Source organism: Gambusia affinis, linkage group LG22, assembly GCF_019740435.1.
Source record: "Gambusia affinis linkage group LG22, SWU_Gaff_1.0, whole genome shotgun sequence".
NCBI lineage: Eukaryota > Metazoa > Chordata > Actinopteri > Cyprinodontiformes > Poeciliidae > Gambusia > Gambusia affinis.
Window position 1 is genome coordinate 1,647,300 of NC_057889.1, and position 16,455 is coordinate 1,663,754.

Below are 16,455 nucleotides of genomic sequence, written 5' to 3' on the forward strand. Positions count from 1 at the left end.
TACAACAGTAATCAGCATTTTAATCCTTGAAAATGTTTCTATATATTTGATCCAAAACTGATAAACTAAAACACAACTTGTTGTAAAATACAGAAATAAACCAAAACGTCTTTTAATTTTTCTCATCTTCATGTGAAAGAAAACAGATTTTTACCTTCAAACTGAAGCACAACGACCAGAACCAGAACCAGAACCAACATCTCCTGTCCGTCTATCAGCTGCTGAACTGAGAGAATTTTCTCTGCTGCAGATTTGAAAATACTGATCATATTTCCTCTTAGTGGCTGAAATAAAGATTGAAATCAAATTTACATTCACACCCATTATGCCACTTTTATCAACTTGATCATTTCCAGGAACCGACAGAAAACCATCAAAAATAGCAACCGGCAAAACTTTAGTTAGAAATTAAATTTAAACTACATTTAACTCTTTCACTCAAATCAACTAAAGTGAACCATGTTTTATCTGAGGGATCTGCTGGTGAAGAACATAAAAACAAAGTTTTATTTCTTGCTCTTTAACAGTATATTTTTGTACAAACTGTTCTACTTTCCTGTCTGAGCAGTCAGAGATAAACTGATGAATATTAATGAGCTGCAGTCAGTCCACTAACACCAGCAGCTCAGAGTCAGAGAATTAAACCGAGTCAGAACAGAATCAAAACAGGTCCAACTGGATTCTTACAGCAGAAAACAGAAATATTTTAGAATAAAAGTATTTTATACTCTAATTCTATTATTAGTGGTGAATGTTTACGTTAGCATCCAGCACTTATACTACAAATCCCAGAATGCTTTGCTGCCCAGTTGGCCATCTATAAGCCTCCTCTTCTGCTGAATTAATTTTGACCTGATGCTACAACCAGTCAGACCAGTAGAAGAAGAAATGCCAGCTGTCTGGACCAGAGTCCATCAGAACAGATCAGAGAATCAAACTGAGCTTCAATGATTGTTTCCTTCATGAACTTTTTTGATACTTTAACATCTGGACATTGATTAAATTATTATCATTATTAAAGGTGAAATAGTTTTGATTTGGTTTAAGAAATGAATACAACAGACAGTTTTGGTCATTTGACGTGTCATTTAAAAGTAATTTTGAAGTTTATTTGAAACTGATCTGCATCAAAGTGAGATTATTGAGTCTTCTGCATCTGATTGGCTGTTCAGTAGCGTTATGGCGTGTATAAAACACTGATACAGCAACTTAGTGCTGTGTCACGACTCTGTTATCTGATCAAGTAAAAACAGATCAGAAGAATATCAACACAACACCATGTAGCCTCCTACTCCTATTGAAGTAGTTCAGTTCAGAGTTCACTAAAACCTCTAAACTCAACATAAAACACAATTAATAAATGTGTCGTACAACTACTTTATATACTTTAATTATCTTGATTCTACCTGACTTCACGTTATCAGTGCAGCAGCTCCTTAATGTTGTCAACACTGTTATGACTGTGATCAATAAACAGATTGAACTTCAGTGCTGAAGATTTATCATGTAACACACATTGGCTCATTTCAAAGTCAAAATATTAATTTAGGAGCAACCAAACATTGGACAGGTTTAAAGATTAGAGTCTTTAAATGTGCATAAATATACAACATAATCTTTAGATTATATTAATTGTACACAAATATAATTAATTACAATCCAAATTATTTCATACAATATTAATACCCAAATTAAACGAAATGCCACTTTTTAAAAACTTCAACTAATCCTCATATTTTACTTCCTGTCTTTTCTCTTCTCTCCTCCCACTTTCTGAATATTAACCAATGAGTGATCAGTAAATCCCTCATGCTCTACATCACTTCCTTTCATTAAATAAGTTCTTTAAAATTAAAGCAAATATGCAAAAAAGCTTTTATTTGCACTAAAAAGGAAGCAAACAACATATTTACAGAGTAAAAGCTTCTTCTCTCAAACAGCTTTTAGAATTATTTATAATGGATTAAAAAAATAAAACACACTGAATCCAACACAGTTCAAAATTAATACTCATATGCAGATAACTCCATGCAAAATATACTTTTGTACCAGCTAATGATTAAAATGAAGCTTTTTTAATGAACCATCCTGGATGTGATGAAGCTCAGTGGAGAGCGGCGGCAGCAGAACGTTCTCCATCATTTTCAAAGCTCACTGAGTCGTCATCAACAGAAAAACGAACCTGAGAGAAAAAACAAGCAGAGATTAACTGGATAAAACAGTTACAGAAACAAAAACAACATCTAAACATACATTTATTACTCATAAAATATAACAGTTTTACAACATTATAGTTCAATGAATGTTGATTTTCTTCTAAGACGTTTCAAGTAAAGACTAAAAAGGAAAAAGATAAAAATCAATACTGTTGACATAATATTTGTCATTTATAATCTATATATAAAATGTCTATGAATGTATTTTTCATGATTGTTTCTCTTACATTAACGTCTTTCTGAGGCTTTTTTCTTCCTGCAGTGAAAAACAGAATAAAGTGATTAAAGTAAGAAGTGTGTAAATTGTCTCCATTGTAGCTGAGTTTCCTCACCTCTGGTTCTGATGATACCAACAGTGATTCCAACCATCAGGATCAGTCCTGTGATCTTCAGAGTCAACATGATGAAGCTCAGAGGAGACGAGGCGGGGGGGCCTGAGGAGGAGCAACAACCTGATGGGATCATTTTCATCTGATTTAGGAAGAAAATAGTTTGAACATGATGGTGGACTGAACATCAATCTGAGTGTCTGTGATTCTGGATCCACATTTAGAACCAAGGAGAACCTGAACCACCATCATGGAGAAGAAAACTGGAGATCTACATAAAAACTGTGGTGTGAAAAGTCAAAGTGTCCAAAATAATGACATTAAATTAGAAATATATTGTTTAATCATAAGATGAAATAAATCAATCAGACTAAATATTTACACATAAGTGGCATTGCAACAATTTAATGTTATTTCTATAGAGACAGATGTGATGACATCATACCTTTACACTGGTAGTGAGCTTCTATCTTCACTTTGTTTCCTTCAACAAACTGGCAGGTGAATCTTCTGCTGCTCTGAAGATTCACAGTCAGACTAGAAACACAACCAATCTGTCCTCCATATTTATATCCATCACCTTCACCAGTCAGTTCACTTCCTGTCTCATCCACCCAGAGGAAACTTTTATCTGGACAAGAACCTGATGATCTGAATCTCAACAGAGAACAGAATAATGTGATCTCTTCATTCTTTGTGGGATCAACAGCTGGAGGAGATGAAGAGACTGAAAGAAAACAAGAAATTCACATTTCATCACCAAGACTTTTCATAAAGAAAATCTTTTATATTTATGGTAACAATCAGCAGCTTTTCTATGGAAACATTGCAGACAAACATTTAATGATAAAATACTAAAATGAGCCATTGGAAATATAATTAAATATAATTAAATTATTTTCCCCACTGCAACATAAATAACATCATAATGAGAGAACTGAACAGATTTCAGTCTCTAAAATCAGACAGATCCAGTTCCAGTCCTGACAAAAACACATCAGGATCTAAACAGTCAGATCTTTAACAGACTGAAATCATCAGGTAGAGTCATTAGTTTAGATTACTTACTGATCATCATGTTTAGATACACATCTGTATTATATCTACATCTGTAACGTCCAACATCTTCAGCCATGATGTTGTTGATGATCAGAGAACAGTTTCTGTCCAAACTCATCCTGGCAGAACGAGGTGAACTCTGAACCATTCCTCTATGAACTTCCTGTTTCCTGTTCATGTTTTTATTACTCTGATAAATCCAGTCAACAGAGGAGCATGAGTCGGATGATGAAGGTCTGTTACAGGGCAGAACAGCTTCATCTCCTGCTCTGTGGTAGAGATGGACTGGAAAAAACATTCAGAGAAATATTTTACTCTGTTTACTTATTAATAATATGTATCAGTCTTTTGGTCTGCCTGTATTCACTGGAAATATAGAATTTCTAAAAAGATTAAAAGCATTTTAAAAACAATATTTTAATAAAAGAATATATTACTGGTCAATATTTGAAAACAAACATTTTTCTCCTAAACAAAACAATTTTTAAGGCTTTCCTACAAATCTTAATATTTTAATATTATTTCCTCCTGATGGCTGATTGGTCACACATTTACAGAAACAATTAATCATTTTGTTTTAGATTAAATACTCAGTATTACAGAAAACTTGGTTTCAGGCAATTCAAAGCATTTGAGCCTCAACTTCTCTCCAGTAATCAAATAAGATGAAGTGCAAATTGCTAAATCGTTATCAGCTGGGCTTTTAAACTTTGGAACTTTCAGCTAAAAGCAAAAAAATGAAATATATTCAACAGAAACATGTGACACATGTGAACGTATCAACTTCAAAATCTCACATAAGTTTGTTAGTTTGAATTTCTTTTATTTGCATTAAAACTTTATTTTCTCCTGAAGAACTGGATGATTTATTGTTAAAACTCAGTTTATTATCCAACCTGGAAACTGACCAACATGTGACTCTCAGTCTGAAGTCTCTGTGAGGATTTCTGTCTTTAACACACTGATCTGTCTCTTCTGTCTCTAACAGACTCTAAAAGTTGCTGCTCTGTTCTGGTGTCACTTTTTAAAGGTTCCCTACAAAACGCTGCACTGGTCACTTTGTTCCACATAAACATTCAGACGGTTCAATGATCAGTTCAGTGAATCTGTTTCACTTTACAAAATAATAATAATACATTTTTATTTTATAATTCAAGCTTAATGATTCTGTTATCACTCTCTCCTCTAATAAACATTCATACTAATAGTTACTTAAATCCCACTTTTATGTTGAAAGAAAGTATTTAACTTTTGTAACCACAGGATTTGTCCTGTTTGATTTTTTGTAAGTTGTTTCACTGATCTTAAGCTGCAGCAGAAAAATAAAAATGTTCTGAACCTTTTTTTTATCTGGGAGAGATTTAGAAATAAACACGAGACATGTAAAAAAGTAAATAACGTAATCATAAAAAATTCCAGTAATTCCTGTTTATCTCAATTACTCTGTAAAAAACCCATCATACCTTGTGTGTATTGAGCTTCTATCTTCACTTTGTTTCCTTCAACAAACTGGCAGGTGAATCTTCTGCTGCTGTGATGCTTCACAGTTAAAGAGGAAAAACATCTTTGTGTTGAGCTGTGATCATCATTTTTACTGGTCAGTTCACTTCCAGTGTCGTCCAACCAGCGGAAACTTTTCTCTGGACAAGGATCCAGGTTATCATATCTCCACAGAGAACACTGTAATGTGAAATCTTCCTTTGTTGGATCAGCGTCTGAAACTGAAAGAAAAGGGGGTTTTATTGTTGTCTCTGAAACATGTTATTTTTTCTAAAGATGAGAACGTTAACAAAGGGTTAGGCCCTATGGCTGCAAAATGTAGAATAAAACATAAATAGTAACAAGAGAACATTTTTATAAAACTTGAGATGTTTTCTCCATGTTACTTGATCTGCAGTAATAAAACAGGTCTGAGCAGGTTTTTAAAAAACTCAATAATGTTTTAACATAAAAACTGCAAAAGTATTTATTTGAATTTAATTTAATTAAAACTTTGAACAATTGTAATTTTAAACTGGTTGTTCTGTAGAAAGAATGAAAATGGATCTAAGTTTGAAGGTGGATCCAATCTGATTATGTAAGAGGAAACTCCAGGAATGGATTTTAGTATTATAAATTGGAGACATAAGCATTCATTTCAAAGTACTTACTTCTCATTATATTTAGATATACATCTACATCAAAGCTGCCTCCTTCCCAAAGTTGACTGCTGTAACGTCCAGCATCCTCAGCAGTGATGTTACTGATGATCAGAGAAGATTTATCATCCAAACTCAGCCTGGCAGCTCGAGACGAATTCTGCACAATGACTCCTTCCTGAACCACCTGTTGACTCTTCATGTCTTTAGCTCTCTCATAAATCCAGTTAACAGTGGAGCATGACGATGAAACCTTTCTACTGGGTAAAACAGCAACATCTCCAGCTCTGTGGTAGATCTGGACCGACTGCCTCCTGAGACCTGAAGAGAAAGACAGAAAGGTTTTATGCTACATTTAGCTATTTACATCAGTCTCTGATAGAATTAATTTAAAACAGATTCTGTTAAAAATAACACATTTTAATTATTTTGCCTGATTTATTGTTGGTCAACAATATAAATCCTGGATAGAACGGTCCTGATCAAGATTCCTTCTTATGTGACCATATTTGCTCAATTCCTCTGAATTTGTCTAACTCAGCACTGCCCTCTGGTGGCTACAACACCGCCAACTTAAACTCATTGACTGGCAGATCTACAATGTTAGAAAAGGAAGAACATGTTTGCATTTGCATTTAGAACCACTAGTTAAAAAGACTAGCTTTCATTTTTAGAGCAACAAGTTTTGTCGTCTTTGCGTTCATAAAGTGGTTCAGTGACCCAACCACAGCAGACAATGAAAGAAATATTAGCTTCTATGGTTAGCATCAATAAATCAAACACTTTTACTTCAAGGTGAAAAACTGATTTAGAGATGTAATATCAGAAACAGTTTCTGCTCATCACCACGTTCTCATTCACTCAGAAAGGAAACAGCATCATACCGATAAATCCAGGCGGGTAGCGAGCTTCAACCTTCATGCAGTTTTTTACAACAAACTGGCAGGTGAAACTTCTGTTGGTGCCGCTCTGATGCTGCACAGTCAGAGAGGAATTCCAGGTTCGCGGTCTTTCTAATAACAATCCAACACCTTCACCTGTCAGCTCAGTTCCCGTCTCATCCAGCCAGCGGAAAATGTTCCTTCGAAAAGAACTAAACCCCGCATATCTGCTCAGAGAACAGTGTAATGTGAAATCTTCCTTTGTTGGATCAGCATCTGGTGGAGATGGAGAAACTGGAAGAGAAATGAAAACTGTTGTCTCAGTCTGGAAGATGTTCAAGTTATTTTCTCAAAGGTGAGAACCTTAAAAGTTTAGGAGTCTCAGATCTGACCAGGTTTTCATCAGCATGACGGAACAGAATAATCAATACTAAAAGTAAATGATTCAGTGGTTTGAACCATACACATAGTTCCATTATATAGCACAATCGAGTGATTCAGATCTGAATGCTTTGTAGTTGATCCTCTGTCTCTTTAAAAACTCCTGCTCATTGTGAAACTGCCTCCAGGACAGTTTCAGAAGTCATCACAACATGACTCCTCTATTCAACCTTTAACAACATTTTCACCAGTGTTGTTCTGAGAAGTACCTCCTATAATGAGCTCATCTGATGCTCAGTTCTATCAGGTGTTTGCTAATTGCTGCTGGCTAGTCTGAAGGAGCTGAATGAGGGAGGGCTGCTCTGTGAGGCAGAAGCTTGAAAACTGCGTCTCTGAGGAGGAGCTCTGTCTCCGAAGGCGGAGCTAGATCCCACAGAGTGGCAAATAACAGCTGAAAGGTTGTCATGGAGATGGAAGGATTTCTCAAACATGCAAAAAAGAATCAAAGCAACACTCTAGGTTTGTTTTTTATGACGAAATAACATTATATCACGATGTAAAGATGAAAGAAGATTATTTTACATAATACTTCCTCTTTAAATCTAAACAGCTCAACATCAAAGCCAAAGAAGTTTAAGCTTTTAGAGAAACTGTTGATGTCAGAAACATTTGTCTAACATGAGTAAATTATTGAAGAGTCCATACTCACTGGTCAAAACAAACAGATGAACTTTTCTATCAAACATAGTTTCTGAACCAGGACGACAAGTGTAACCTCCAGCATCATCAGCAGTGATGTTGTTGATGATCAGAGAGCAGTTACTGTCCACATCTAACCTGGAAGCTCGAGGTGAACTCTGAACAACTTTACCATCATAAACATCCAAGTAAGTGTTGGTTCTCTGTCTGTTGTACATCCATATAACAATGGAGCATGCGAAACGTGAAGGAATGACACAAGGTAGAACAACATCTTCTCCAGCTCTGCGATAAAGATGCAATTCTCCACTGGCTCCTGCTGCAGAGACAAATAAGAGACATTAAAGTTGATTTTATTTCTTGTAACTCTTTTTATTTGATTTAATAAATTTGCTATCACTCTTCTCCAGCTGGCCCAAAAGGCTGCAGTGAGACTTTTAAACAGGAACTAACAGAAAGTCACAGGTTTAATCTTCTCTACTCTGGCTACTGGTTACATTTTGGATTATTTTCTAAATTTCTGTCCCAACTTTAGAGCTTTAAATGGACAGGCCAGCCATGTGCAAAATGTTGACCTCTTATTCTTCAGCCTGTACTCTTCAGTCCTCAGCCCAAAACCTTCTGAACCGAAGACCCGACTTAAACTGGTGTTATTCACTCAGACTGCAGCCGCCCTGTTTCTCTCTGTGTGGCTCAATCTGTTGATTCTTTTAAAAAGAAGCTTAATTAACTGCTATTCAGACAAACTTTTAGTTAAATGTTCAACTTTTGTCTTTATTAGCTGTTCTTACCATCTTTGGTTTGATTCATGCTAACAATGAATGGTGCAATATAAATAAAGTTTACTTATTTTTATTTACACACTCCATTATTCACAGAAACAAACATAAACATTGTTTATGTCAACAGTAAGTGACATTTTATTTCCTGTCAGGTTAGAAATTTGAGACAAAAGACAAAAAATATTGAATCCAAATTTTCTGAAGCATTTTTAATATATTCAGTCAAAGCCTGAACAATTGATAAATGCGACACAAATTTACTTCTGCAAATAAAAAATGTTAGTCCTGTGTCTCCACTGAATGACAGTAAACCAATGAGTTATTTAATTGATCTCCTCTTCATCTGAAAGAAAACAGATTTTTACCTACAAACTGAAGCACAAGGACCAGAACCAGAACCAGAACCAACATCTCCTGTCCGTCTATCAGCTTGAACACTGAAAATGCTGATATTATTTCCTCTTTTGGCTGAACTTATGGTTGAAAACAAGTTCATGCCAACACCCTGTGGTTGGCTCACACTTGTATGTTCCACAAAGAAAAGGAACTTTACAAACTTTAGTCAAAAATGAACATTTAAATTACATTTAACTGCTTCACTTTGTAACATTTAGATCAACTAAGATGAACCGACTTTTAGCTACAGGTACTGATTGTCAAGAACATAAACGAGGCAATTAATGAACTTTTATTTTTATAATTTATAAAGTATTGTTTCCTCCTTTTGCACAACCTGTAAAATCCTTTGCATGAAAAGTCAAAGAGGAACTGTGATGCATGCTAATGCTAAAGAGCTGCAGTCAGTTTGTTATACTGAATTTATATATAAAATCTGACCTTATATAAAACAAATGTAACCTTATTGTTACCAGTTTTGTTTTTTTTAATAATAATTATAATAGAAACAGTGATGTAGTGGTCAAATACTGCAGTTAGGCTCGGTGTTTTGGTTTCAGTCTTTTGGTTTCAGTCTTTTGGATTCGGTCTTTTGGATTCGGTGTTTTGGATTCGGTGTTATGGATTCGGTGTTTTGGATTCGGTGTTTTGGATTCGGTGTTTTGGGTTCAGTGTTTTGGATTCGGTGTTTTGGGTTCAGTGTTTTGGATTCGGTGTTTTGGGTTCAGTGAAGTAGCTTCAGAGGTCGCTGACATCAGTCCACCTCTGTCTTCTCTTTAGTCCTGACAGTAGAATAAGTCACAGTGTCTGTGTCCCGTTTGACCTGCAGAACAAAAACCACAAACTGCTTCAGTTCCATTTGAATGATTTGTAGAAATGTGCCTGTTGAACATATTCACAATGAGTGTGTAAACTTCACATTCACATGGTTTTATGGATTAAGATGCTGAAATAACATAACACTCTAAAAAAAAGAAAGAAAATCAGGGAATTGTACCACATTAGATTTAACAAGATGAATTCACTGTTCAGAGTTCTAAGATTGAAAAGCTCATCGATTCGCTCACCTTTGTCTTCGGAGAGGTTTCAGGAAGGTTAACAGTAGCATAGGTCAGGTTGGACTGCAGCTCATCCTGAGAACAAACAGACAGTTCACTGTTATTTACTGTATCAGTTTAAAAACCTTCTTTGGGGAAACGAGACCAAAGCAGAGACGTTTGCACAGCGCCATGTGAAAAAGAAGTTCTAAGAAGTTTACATATAACAGAGAATAACAAACTGAAACCAGAACGACCAAATAAAAACTTGAGTTATTTCACAAAGTGATGAAATAAAAACCAATAAAACTGTTGATGGACAGAAATGAGGGATGGAGACTTTTAACAAATGGTCCAGGCAGGTTTTGAACCTGAGACCGGTCCTGTCAAAGTCTCTCAGTCCTCTGGTGTGTCTGATCAAAATAAAGAGCTAAAATTACAAACATTACATTTACATTGACATTAATCATTCTATTATTTAAGAAAACAGCTGCTAGTGTATTTTATTGACTGATAAAATCAGCATTTCTTCTATTGTTAGCTGTTAATTGCAGATAAATGTTTGATGACTGAAAACTAAGTGTTTCATTCTCAGACAAGTTCAGAAAACAGGAAGAACCTGCAATCATTTCCTGTTGCTTTAGGCTTCATGAGAGGTAAAGATTTTGCAGAAGTTATGTTGAAGCTTCGTCTTCTGATCATTCTTAAAAATATGGAGAGAAATTAGATGATTTTTTCATAACTCTGTAGGAAACGTGTTTGTTTTAATACTCACATAATGATGATTTCCACAGGTTGAATCTTGATCTTCAGAGTGAAAGGAAAACAAATCGTCAATGATTTTCATGAACACTAATGCTTATTAGTGTGCTGCACTGTCGTAACTATGGAAACAGCTCTTCCTTATTCTGAAGTGTGAATTTCAACAGTAGACAGATAATCAGAAACAGAAGTGAACTGCAACACTAAACAAATGAAGCTGTTTGGGTTCTGAGAAATTAACGTAAAACATTAACAGTTCGGGTCGAGCTGTGGTTGCGTAGGGGATAACGCAACCCACATTTAGAGGCCTTTAGTCCTCGCGGGTTCAACACCCGGACCCGCCGACATTTGCCGCATGTCTTCCCTCCTCTCCTTCCCCCTGTCCTGTCAGCCTACTGTCATATAAGGGACACTAGAGCCACAAAAAAAAACCCTGGTGGGGGAAAAAAACAAAAAACAAAAAAACCCATTAACAGTTCACCAGAACAGCTAACGACCTGCTAGCTAACGATCTGCTAGCTAACGATCTGCTAGCTAACGACCTGCTAGCTAACGGCCTGCTAGCTAACGGCCTGCTAGCTAACGACCTGCTAGCTAACGACCTGCTAGCTAAGGACATGCTAATCACTTTGAAAATACACAGCAGTTTGTCGCTGCCTTCAAGTCCCTTTTATTTATAAAACACATTTCAGGAATAAAGCAGTTCAAATGATTTGACATCCTAAAAACAGAATACAGTAACCAATTATGAAGCGAGCAACAGACATTACATTTTGTTAAATGTTATCATCAAAATCATTACTAATAACTTGTTATATATCAAACATTAATCAATGTCTAGTTATAGTTAATAAAGGCAGCTCTAAACAGGAGAGATTTTAGGACTGATTTAAAGGAACTCTTTTTTTTCTGGAAGATTTTTCCAGATTTGTGGTGCATAGAAGCTGAATGCAGAAACTGGATGCAGAGCAGAACCAGAACCAGAAGACCTGAGAGGTCTGGAAGGTTGCTATGACAACAGCAGCAGCTCTTTAATGTACTGTGGTGCTAATCCGTTCACTTATTCATAAACTAACATCATTCTTAGTTTATAAATATTCTGAGAGAATATAGTCTCCTCTCTTTGTGTGGGGACTGTAGAACTGGGTGATGTGCTCCATCTTCCTGGTTTTAGTCAGAACTCCAGCAGCAGCGTTCTGCTGGAGTTCTGTGAAGCTGAAGCTGAATTTTTTCAGTCAGACCTGTTAAAGACACTGTTTCATTAATCAATGCGACTAGAGATAAACACATGGATGAGATTCTCTAGAGCTTGCGGAGACATTAGTCCTCTAATCCTGGAAATGTTTTTCAGGTGATAGAAGACCGACTTTGTAACTGGCTTCATGTGGCTTTGAAAGTTCAGGTCAGATTTCAGGTCTGATATCAAGTTTCTGGTTCTAGTTGCAATAACTGAAGCTGTGCGGTGACTCCAGATCATTCCTCTTTAAGTCCAAAATTAATAACTTCAGCAGAAATGGATAATAGGCTTTACACCAAATATGACATGAACATCACGACACTCAAGACCTTTTCATCTACATGAAGCAGCTTGACCTGATTGGACAAAAGGAAGTCTGAATGTTCCCCATCAGAACATGTTTGCTTATTTATCTGCATTAGTTTTTAAAATTATTTTAAACTTTTTGAACTCTCATGAAGTTTCATTAAAAAAAACTCAGTACCTGTTGCAGTTTCATGATCTTCCTTATTTCTGGTTTTCCTGAGTTTGGTAAAAACAGCAGCCAGAACAACCAGCAGCAGCAGAACGCCGATCACTGATCCAATGATGATGATGATGATGGAGGTGTTACTGGCAGGAGCTGCTTTTTAAAGATTCAAAGATGACTAAACTTGGACACGGTGAACAAAAAGTAATAATGTGCACTGCATGTCAAACACTTAATATCAGTAGACCTTCATGGTACAGATGTAATCACAGTTTGCTTCAATTTTAGTCTGAATGATATAAAGTCATACCTTCAGATCCATAGTGAGCTTCTATCTTCACTTTGTTTCCTTCAACAAACTGGCAGGTGAATCTTCTGCTGCTCTGAAGATTCACAGTCAGACGAGAAACAGAAACAATCTGTCCTCCAGATTTATATTCATCTTGTTCACCAGTCAGTTCACTTCCTGTCTCATCCACCCAGAGGAGACTTTTATCTGGACAAGAACCAAACTCTCCATCTCTCACCAAAGAACAGAGTAAAGTGAAATCTTCCTTTGCTGGATCAGCATCGGTAGGAGATGGAGAGACTGAAAGAAAAATGAAAACTGTTGTCTTAATCTCTGAAAAATGAAGAAGCCTCTTTAAAGAGAGAAACTGCAACTTGTCTCAGGCTGTGAAGAATAAACAGAAGAAATACTGATACAAATGTTTTGACTGATCAGCATTATTATTGGAAAAAGGAAATCAGAACTGATGATGTCAGAAACATCTGTCCAACATTTCACCAAGTTGATCAGAAGGAAACAGTCTGAGTGTTAAAACATTCAGGTTTTCATACTTACTGGTTAAAACACTCAGATGGACAAAACCATCAGAGGTGGTTCCTGGACCAGGTCTACAGACGTAGAGTCCAGCATCATCAGCAGTGATGTTGTTGATGATCAGAGAGCAACTATTGTCCAAATTTAACCTGGAAGCTCGAGGTGAACTCTGATCAACTTTTCCATTTCCAACCACTGACTGAGTTTTGCTTCTATCTCTGTTGTAAAGCCAGTTAATAATGGAGCATGAATCAAACGATGAAGGACTGTTACAAGGTAGAACAACATTTTCTCCTTCTCTGTGATACAGATGAAGTTTTTCTCCTCTGGTTCCTGCAGCAGAAACAAAAACACATTAAAGTTTTACAGATTTCATTCTTCACTAAAAACAATCATGAAGATTAATCTAGAATGTGAAGTTATTTGTCAATCTTTCTGAGATTGTTTAAGTTACAACCTTTTAAAAAGTGATTCAATGTAGTAATTAACATTTGTCAGGCTAGAAGTTTGAGAAAAAGATAAAATATGAACGATGTTTCTATTTATTTGGACAAAACCTGATTTAGAAATACATACTTAATTTTTTCTACAGATTTTACAAACACTAAATATTAAATCTCATAACTTCACTAAATATCCCAGTAAACCAAAGTATCGGATCTTTACCTTCAAACTGAAGCACAACGACCAGAACCAGAACCAGAACCAACATCTCCTGTCCGTCTATCAGCTGCTGAACTGTGAGACTTTTCTCTGCTGCTGATCTGAAAATACTGATCATATTTCCTCTTAGAGGCTGAAATAAAGGATAAAAACAGCTTCACATCAACACCCACCATGTATCCTGTAACTATGATGTCACTATGATGTCGTCACTTTTGGGTTTTCTATAGAAACTGAAGGAAAGCCACAAATTGGAGGAACTAGTTGCACAACCTTTAGACATTTAAGCTCCATTGAACTGAGTCACCTTGTAACAGTCAGATCAACTAAAGTGAATCATTATTTAGTTTAAGCTTTAGCTGGCTGTCAATAACATAAAGGAGAGGAGAACTAAGGTTTTATTTTGTTGAACTTATTGCTTTTTTCTGAATATCTTGATTTAATTTCTTTTGAACTCTGTTAAACTCCAGCCTGCGAATAATTTATTTCAGAAAATCTGGCTCTTCTGTAAACAGCCCATTGAATGATCTGCTGATCATTGAATTTTATTATTTGATGCAGACTATGTCTCATTTGGTTTAAGAAATTAACAGACAGTTTTAATCATTTGATGTGTCCTTAATCATTAAGGTTTTATTTTGAGGTTTTATTGGTATTTTGCCAAACTTAATTATAAAATAATCAATTAAATGGATAAATTGATGCAACAGATTCAACTTAAATGCAATAATTGTGACTCAACATGTTCGTCTTGGAGAAACTTTATAAATAGTGCTGCTGGAAGAAAACTAATTTAAAAACGTGGTTTCTTAATGGAGCCATCAAACTCCTTGGTCATACTGTGGCACCGGAGCCCATTCCTCTAGCGCCGCCCTGCAGGTAGAGCTCGCTGCGCTGCACTTCACTGGTCATCATGCATCCTGGAGACGATCCCAGTCCAGACTGACCCTCACAGTCGAGAGACGAGGTCTGCATGTAATTCAATATTAGATTTATCTGCATCTGATTGGCTGTTCAGCATCTTATTGGTGTGACCGAGACAATGATCCAGTAACTGTGATGAGTTTCTGTTGTCTGATTATGGATCCGTCCGTCTGACTCCAGAGGGATTTCACTCAGAGAAAAAATACAGAGAATCTGGGTTTTCCACTTCAAAACACAATGAGAACTAAGAGAATAGTTCATCAACTGTTTATCTCCTTTATTAGCAAATTTAACAAGTAAAAAGTTACACATGCATACTGAAACAAATTTTATATAACACAGTTTTTCTATGAACTGTAACTGATGTGATGAAGCTCAGTGGAGAGCGGCGGCAGCAGAACGTTCTCCAACATTTTCATAATTCACTGAGTCGTCATCAACAGCAAAACGAACCTGAGAGAAAAAACAAGCAGAGATTAACTGGATAAAACAGGTTCAGAAATAAAAACAACATCTAAATAAAAATATCAAAGCATCACAAATGATACTACTGAGAAAATCCTTTATAACAGCTTATACATTTATTACTAATAAAATATAACAGTTTTACAACATTATAGTTCAATGAATGTTGATTTTCTTCTAAGACGTTTCAAGGTAAAGACTAAAAAGGGAAAAAGATAAAAATCAATACTGTTGACATAATGTTTGTCATTTATAATCTATATATAAAATGTCTATGAATGTATTTTTCATGATTGTTTCTCTTACATTAACGTCTTTCTGAGGCTTTTTTCTTCCTGCAGTGAAAAACAGAATAAAATGATTAAAGTAAGAAGTGTGTAAATTGTCTCCATTGTAGCTGAGTTTCCTCACCTCTGGTTCTGATGATACCAACAGTGATTCCAACCATCAGGATCAGTCCTGTGATCTTCAGAGTCAACATGATGAAGCTCAGAGGAGGCAGGCGGGGGCCTGAGGAGGAGACGGAGCAACAACCTGATGGGATCATTTTCATCTGATTTAGGAAGAAAATAGTTTGAACATGATGGTGGACTGAACATCAATCTGAGTGTCTGTGATTCTGGATCCACATTTAGAACCAAGGAGAACCTGAACCACCATCATGGAGAAGAAAACTGGAGATCTACATAAAAACTGTGGTGTGAAAAGTCAAAGTGTCCAAAAATAATGACATTAAATTAGAAATTATTGATTAATAATAAGACTCAAAATAAATCATTGAGATATTTACACAGAAGTTAATGTTTAATGTTTTCATTGCAACATATTTACTTATTTATAAAAATATGACATCATACCTTCAGATCCATAGTGAGCTTCTATCTTCACTTTGTTTCCTTCAACAAACCGGCAGGTGAATCTTCTGCTGCTCTGAAGATTCACAGTCAGACTAGAAACACAACCAGTCTGTCCTCCATATTTATATCCATCACCTTCACCAGTCAGTTCACTTCCTGTCTCGTCCAACCAGAGGAAACTTTTATCTGGACAAGAACGTGATGATCTGAACGTCAACAGAGAACATTTTAATGTGATCTCTTCATTCTTTGTTGGATCAGAATCTGTTGGAGAGACTGAAAGAAAATAACAACATTTCAGTATTAAAGATGTTTTCTAAAGTCAGAAACTAACAAA

The 16,455-nt window shown here is 35.8% G+C and overlaps 1 protein-coding gene and 2 long non-coding RNA genes across 5 annotated transcripts; all 3 read right to left on the bottom strand.

The window, feature by feature from the left end:
• Positions 1–1,899: 1,899 nt before the first annotated feature.
• On the bottom strand, positions 1,900–8,638 carry LOC122825667. The gene is made up of 9 exons (XM_044107172.1): positions 7,714–8,638; positions 6,627–6,917; positions 5,755–6,063; positions 5,068–5,325; positions 3,614–3,889; positions 2,991–3,272; positions 2,549–2,650; positions 2,444–2,472; positions 1,900–2,182 (listed from the first exon to the last, which is right to left on the bottom strand). The coding sequence occupies exons 1-9, from the start codon at positions 7,919–7,921 to the stop codon at positions 2,105–2,107; spliced, it is 1,833 nt and encodes a 610-aa protein (XP_043963107.1). The 5' UTR covers positions 7,922–8,638; the 3' UTR covers positions 1,900–2,104.
• Positions 8,639–8,947: 309 nt separating this feature from the next.
• On the bottom strand, positions 8,948–12,503 carry LOC122825671. Of its 3 annotated transcripts, none has more exons than XR_006369691.1 (4): positions 12,402–12,503; positions 10,694–10,725; positions 9,949–10,014; positions 8,948–9,704 (listed from the first exon to the last, which is right to left on the bottom strand). It is a non-coding gene; the product is annotated as an uncharacterized LOC122825671 (long non-coding RNA). The 3 variants fall into 3 exon arrangements; XR_006369692.1 differs by lacking the exon at positions 12,402–12,503 and adding an exon at positions 10,979–11,023; XR_006369690.1 differs by lacking the exon at positions 12,402–12,503 and having other exon boundaries at positions 10,694–10,905.
• Positions 12,504–15,109: 2,606 nt separating this feature from the next.
• On the bottom strand, positions 15,110–15,759 carry LOC122825672. Its single transcript, XR_006369693.1, has 3 exons — positions 15,673–15,759; positions 15,568–15,596; positions 15,110–15,249 (listed from the first exon to the last, which is right to left on the bottom strand). It is a non-coding gene; the product is annotated as an uncharacterized LOC122825672 (long non-coding RNA).
• Between the last annotated feature and the right edge of the window lie 696 nt (positions 15,760–16,455).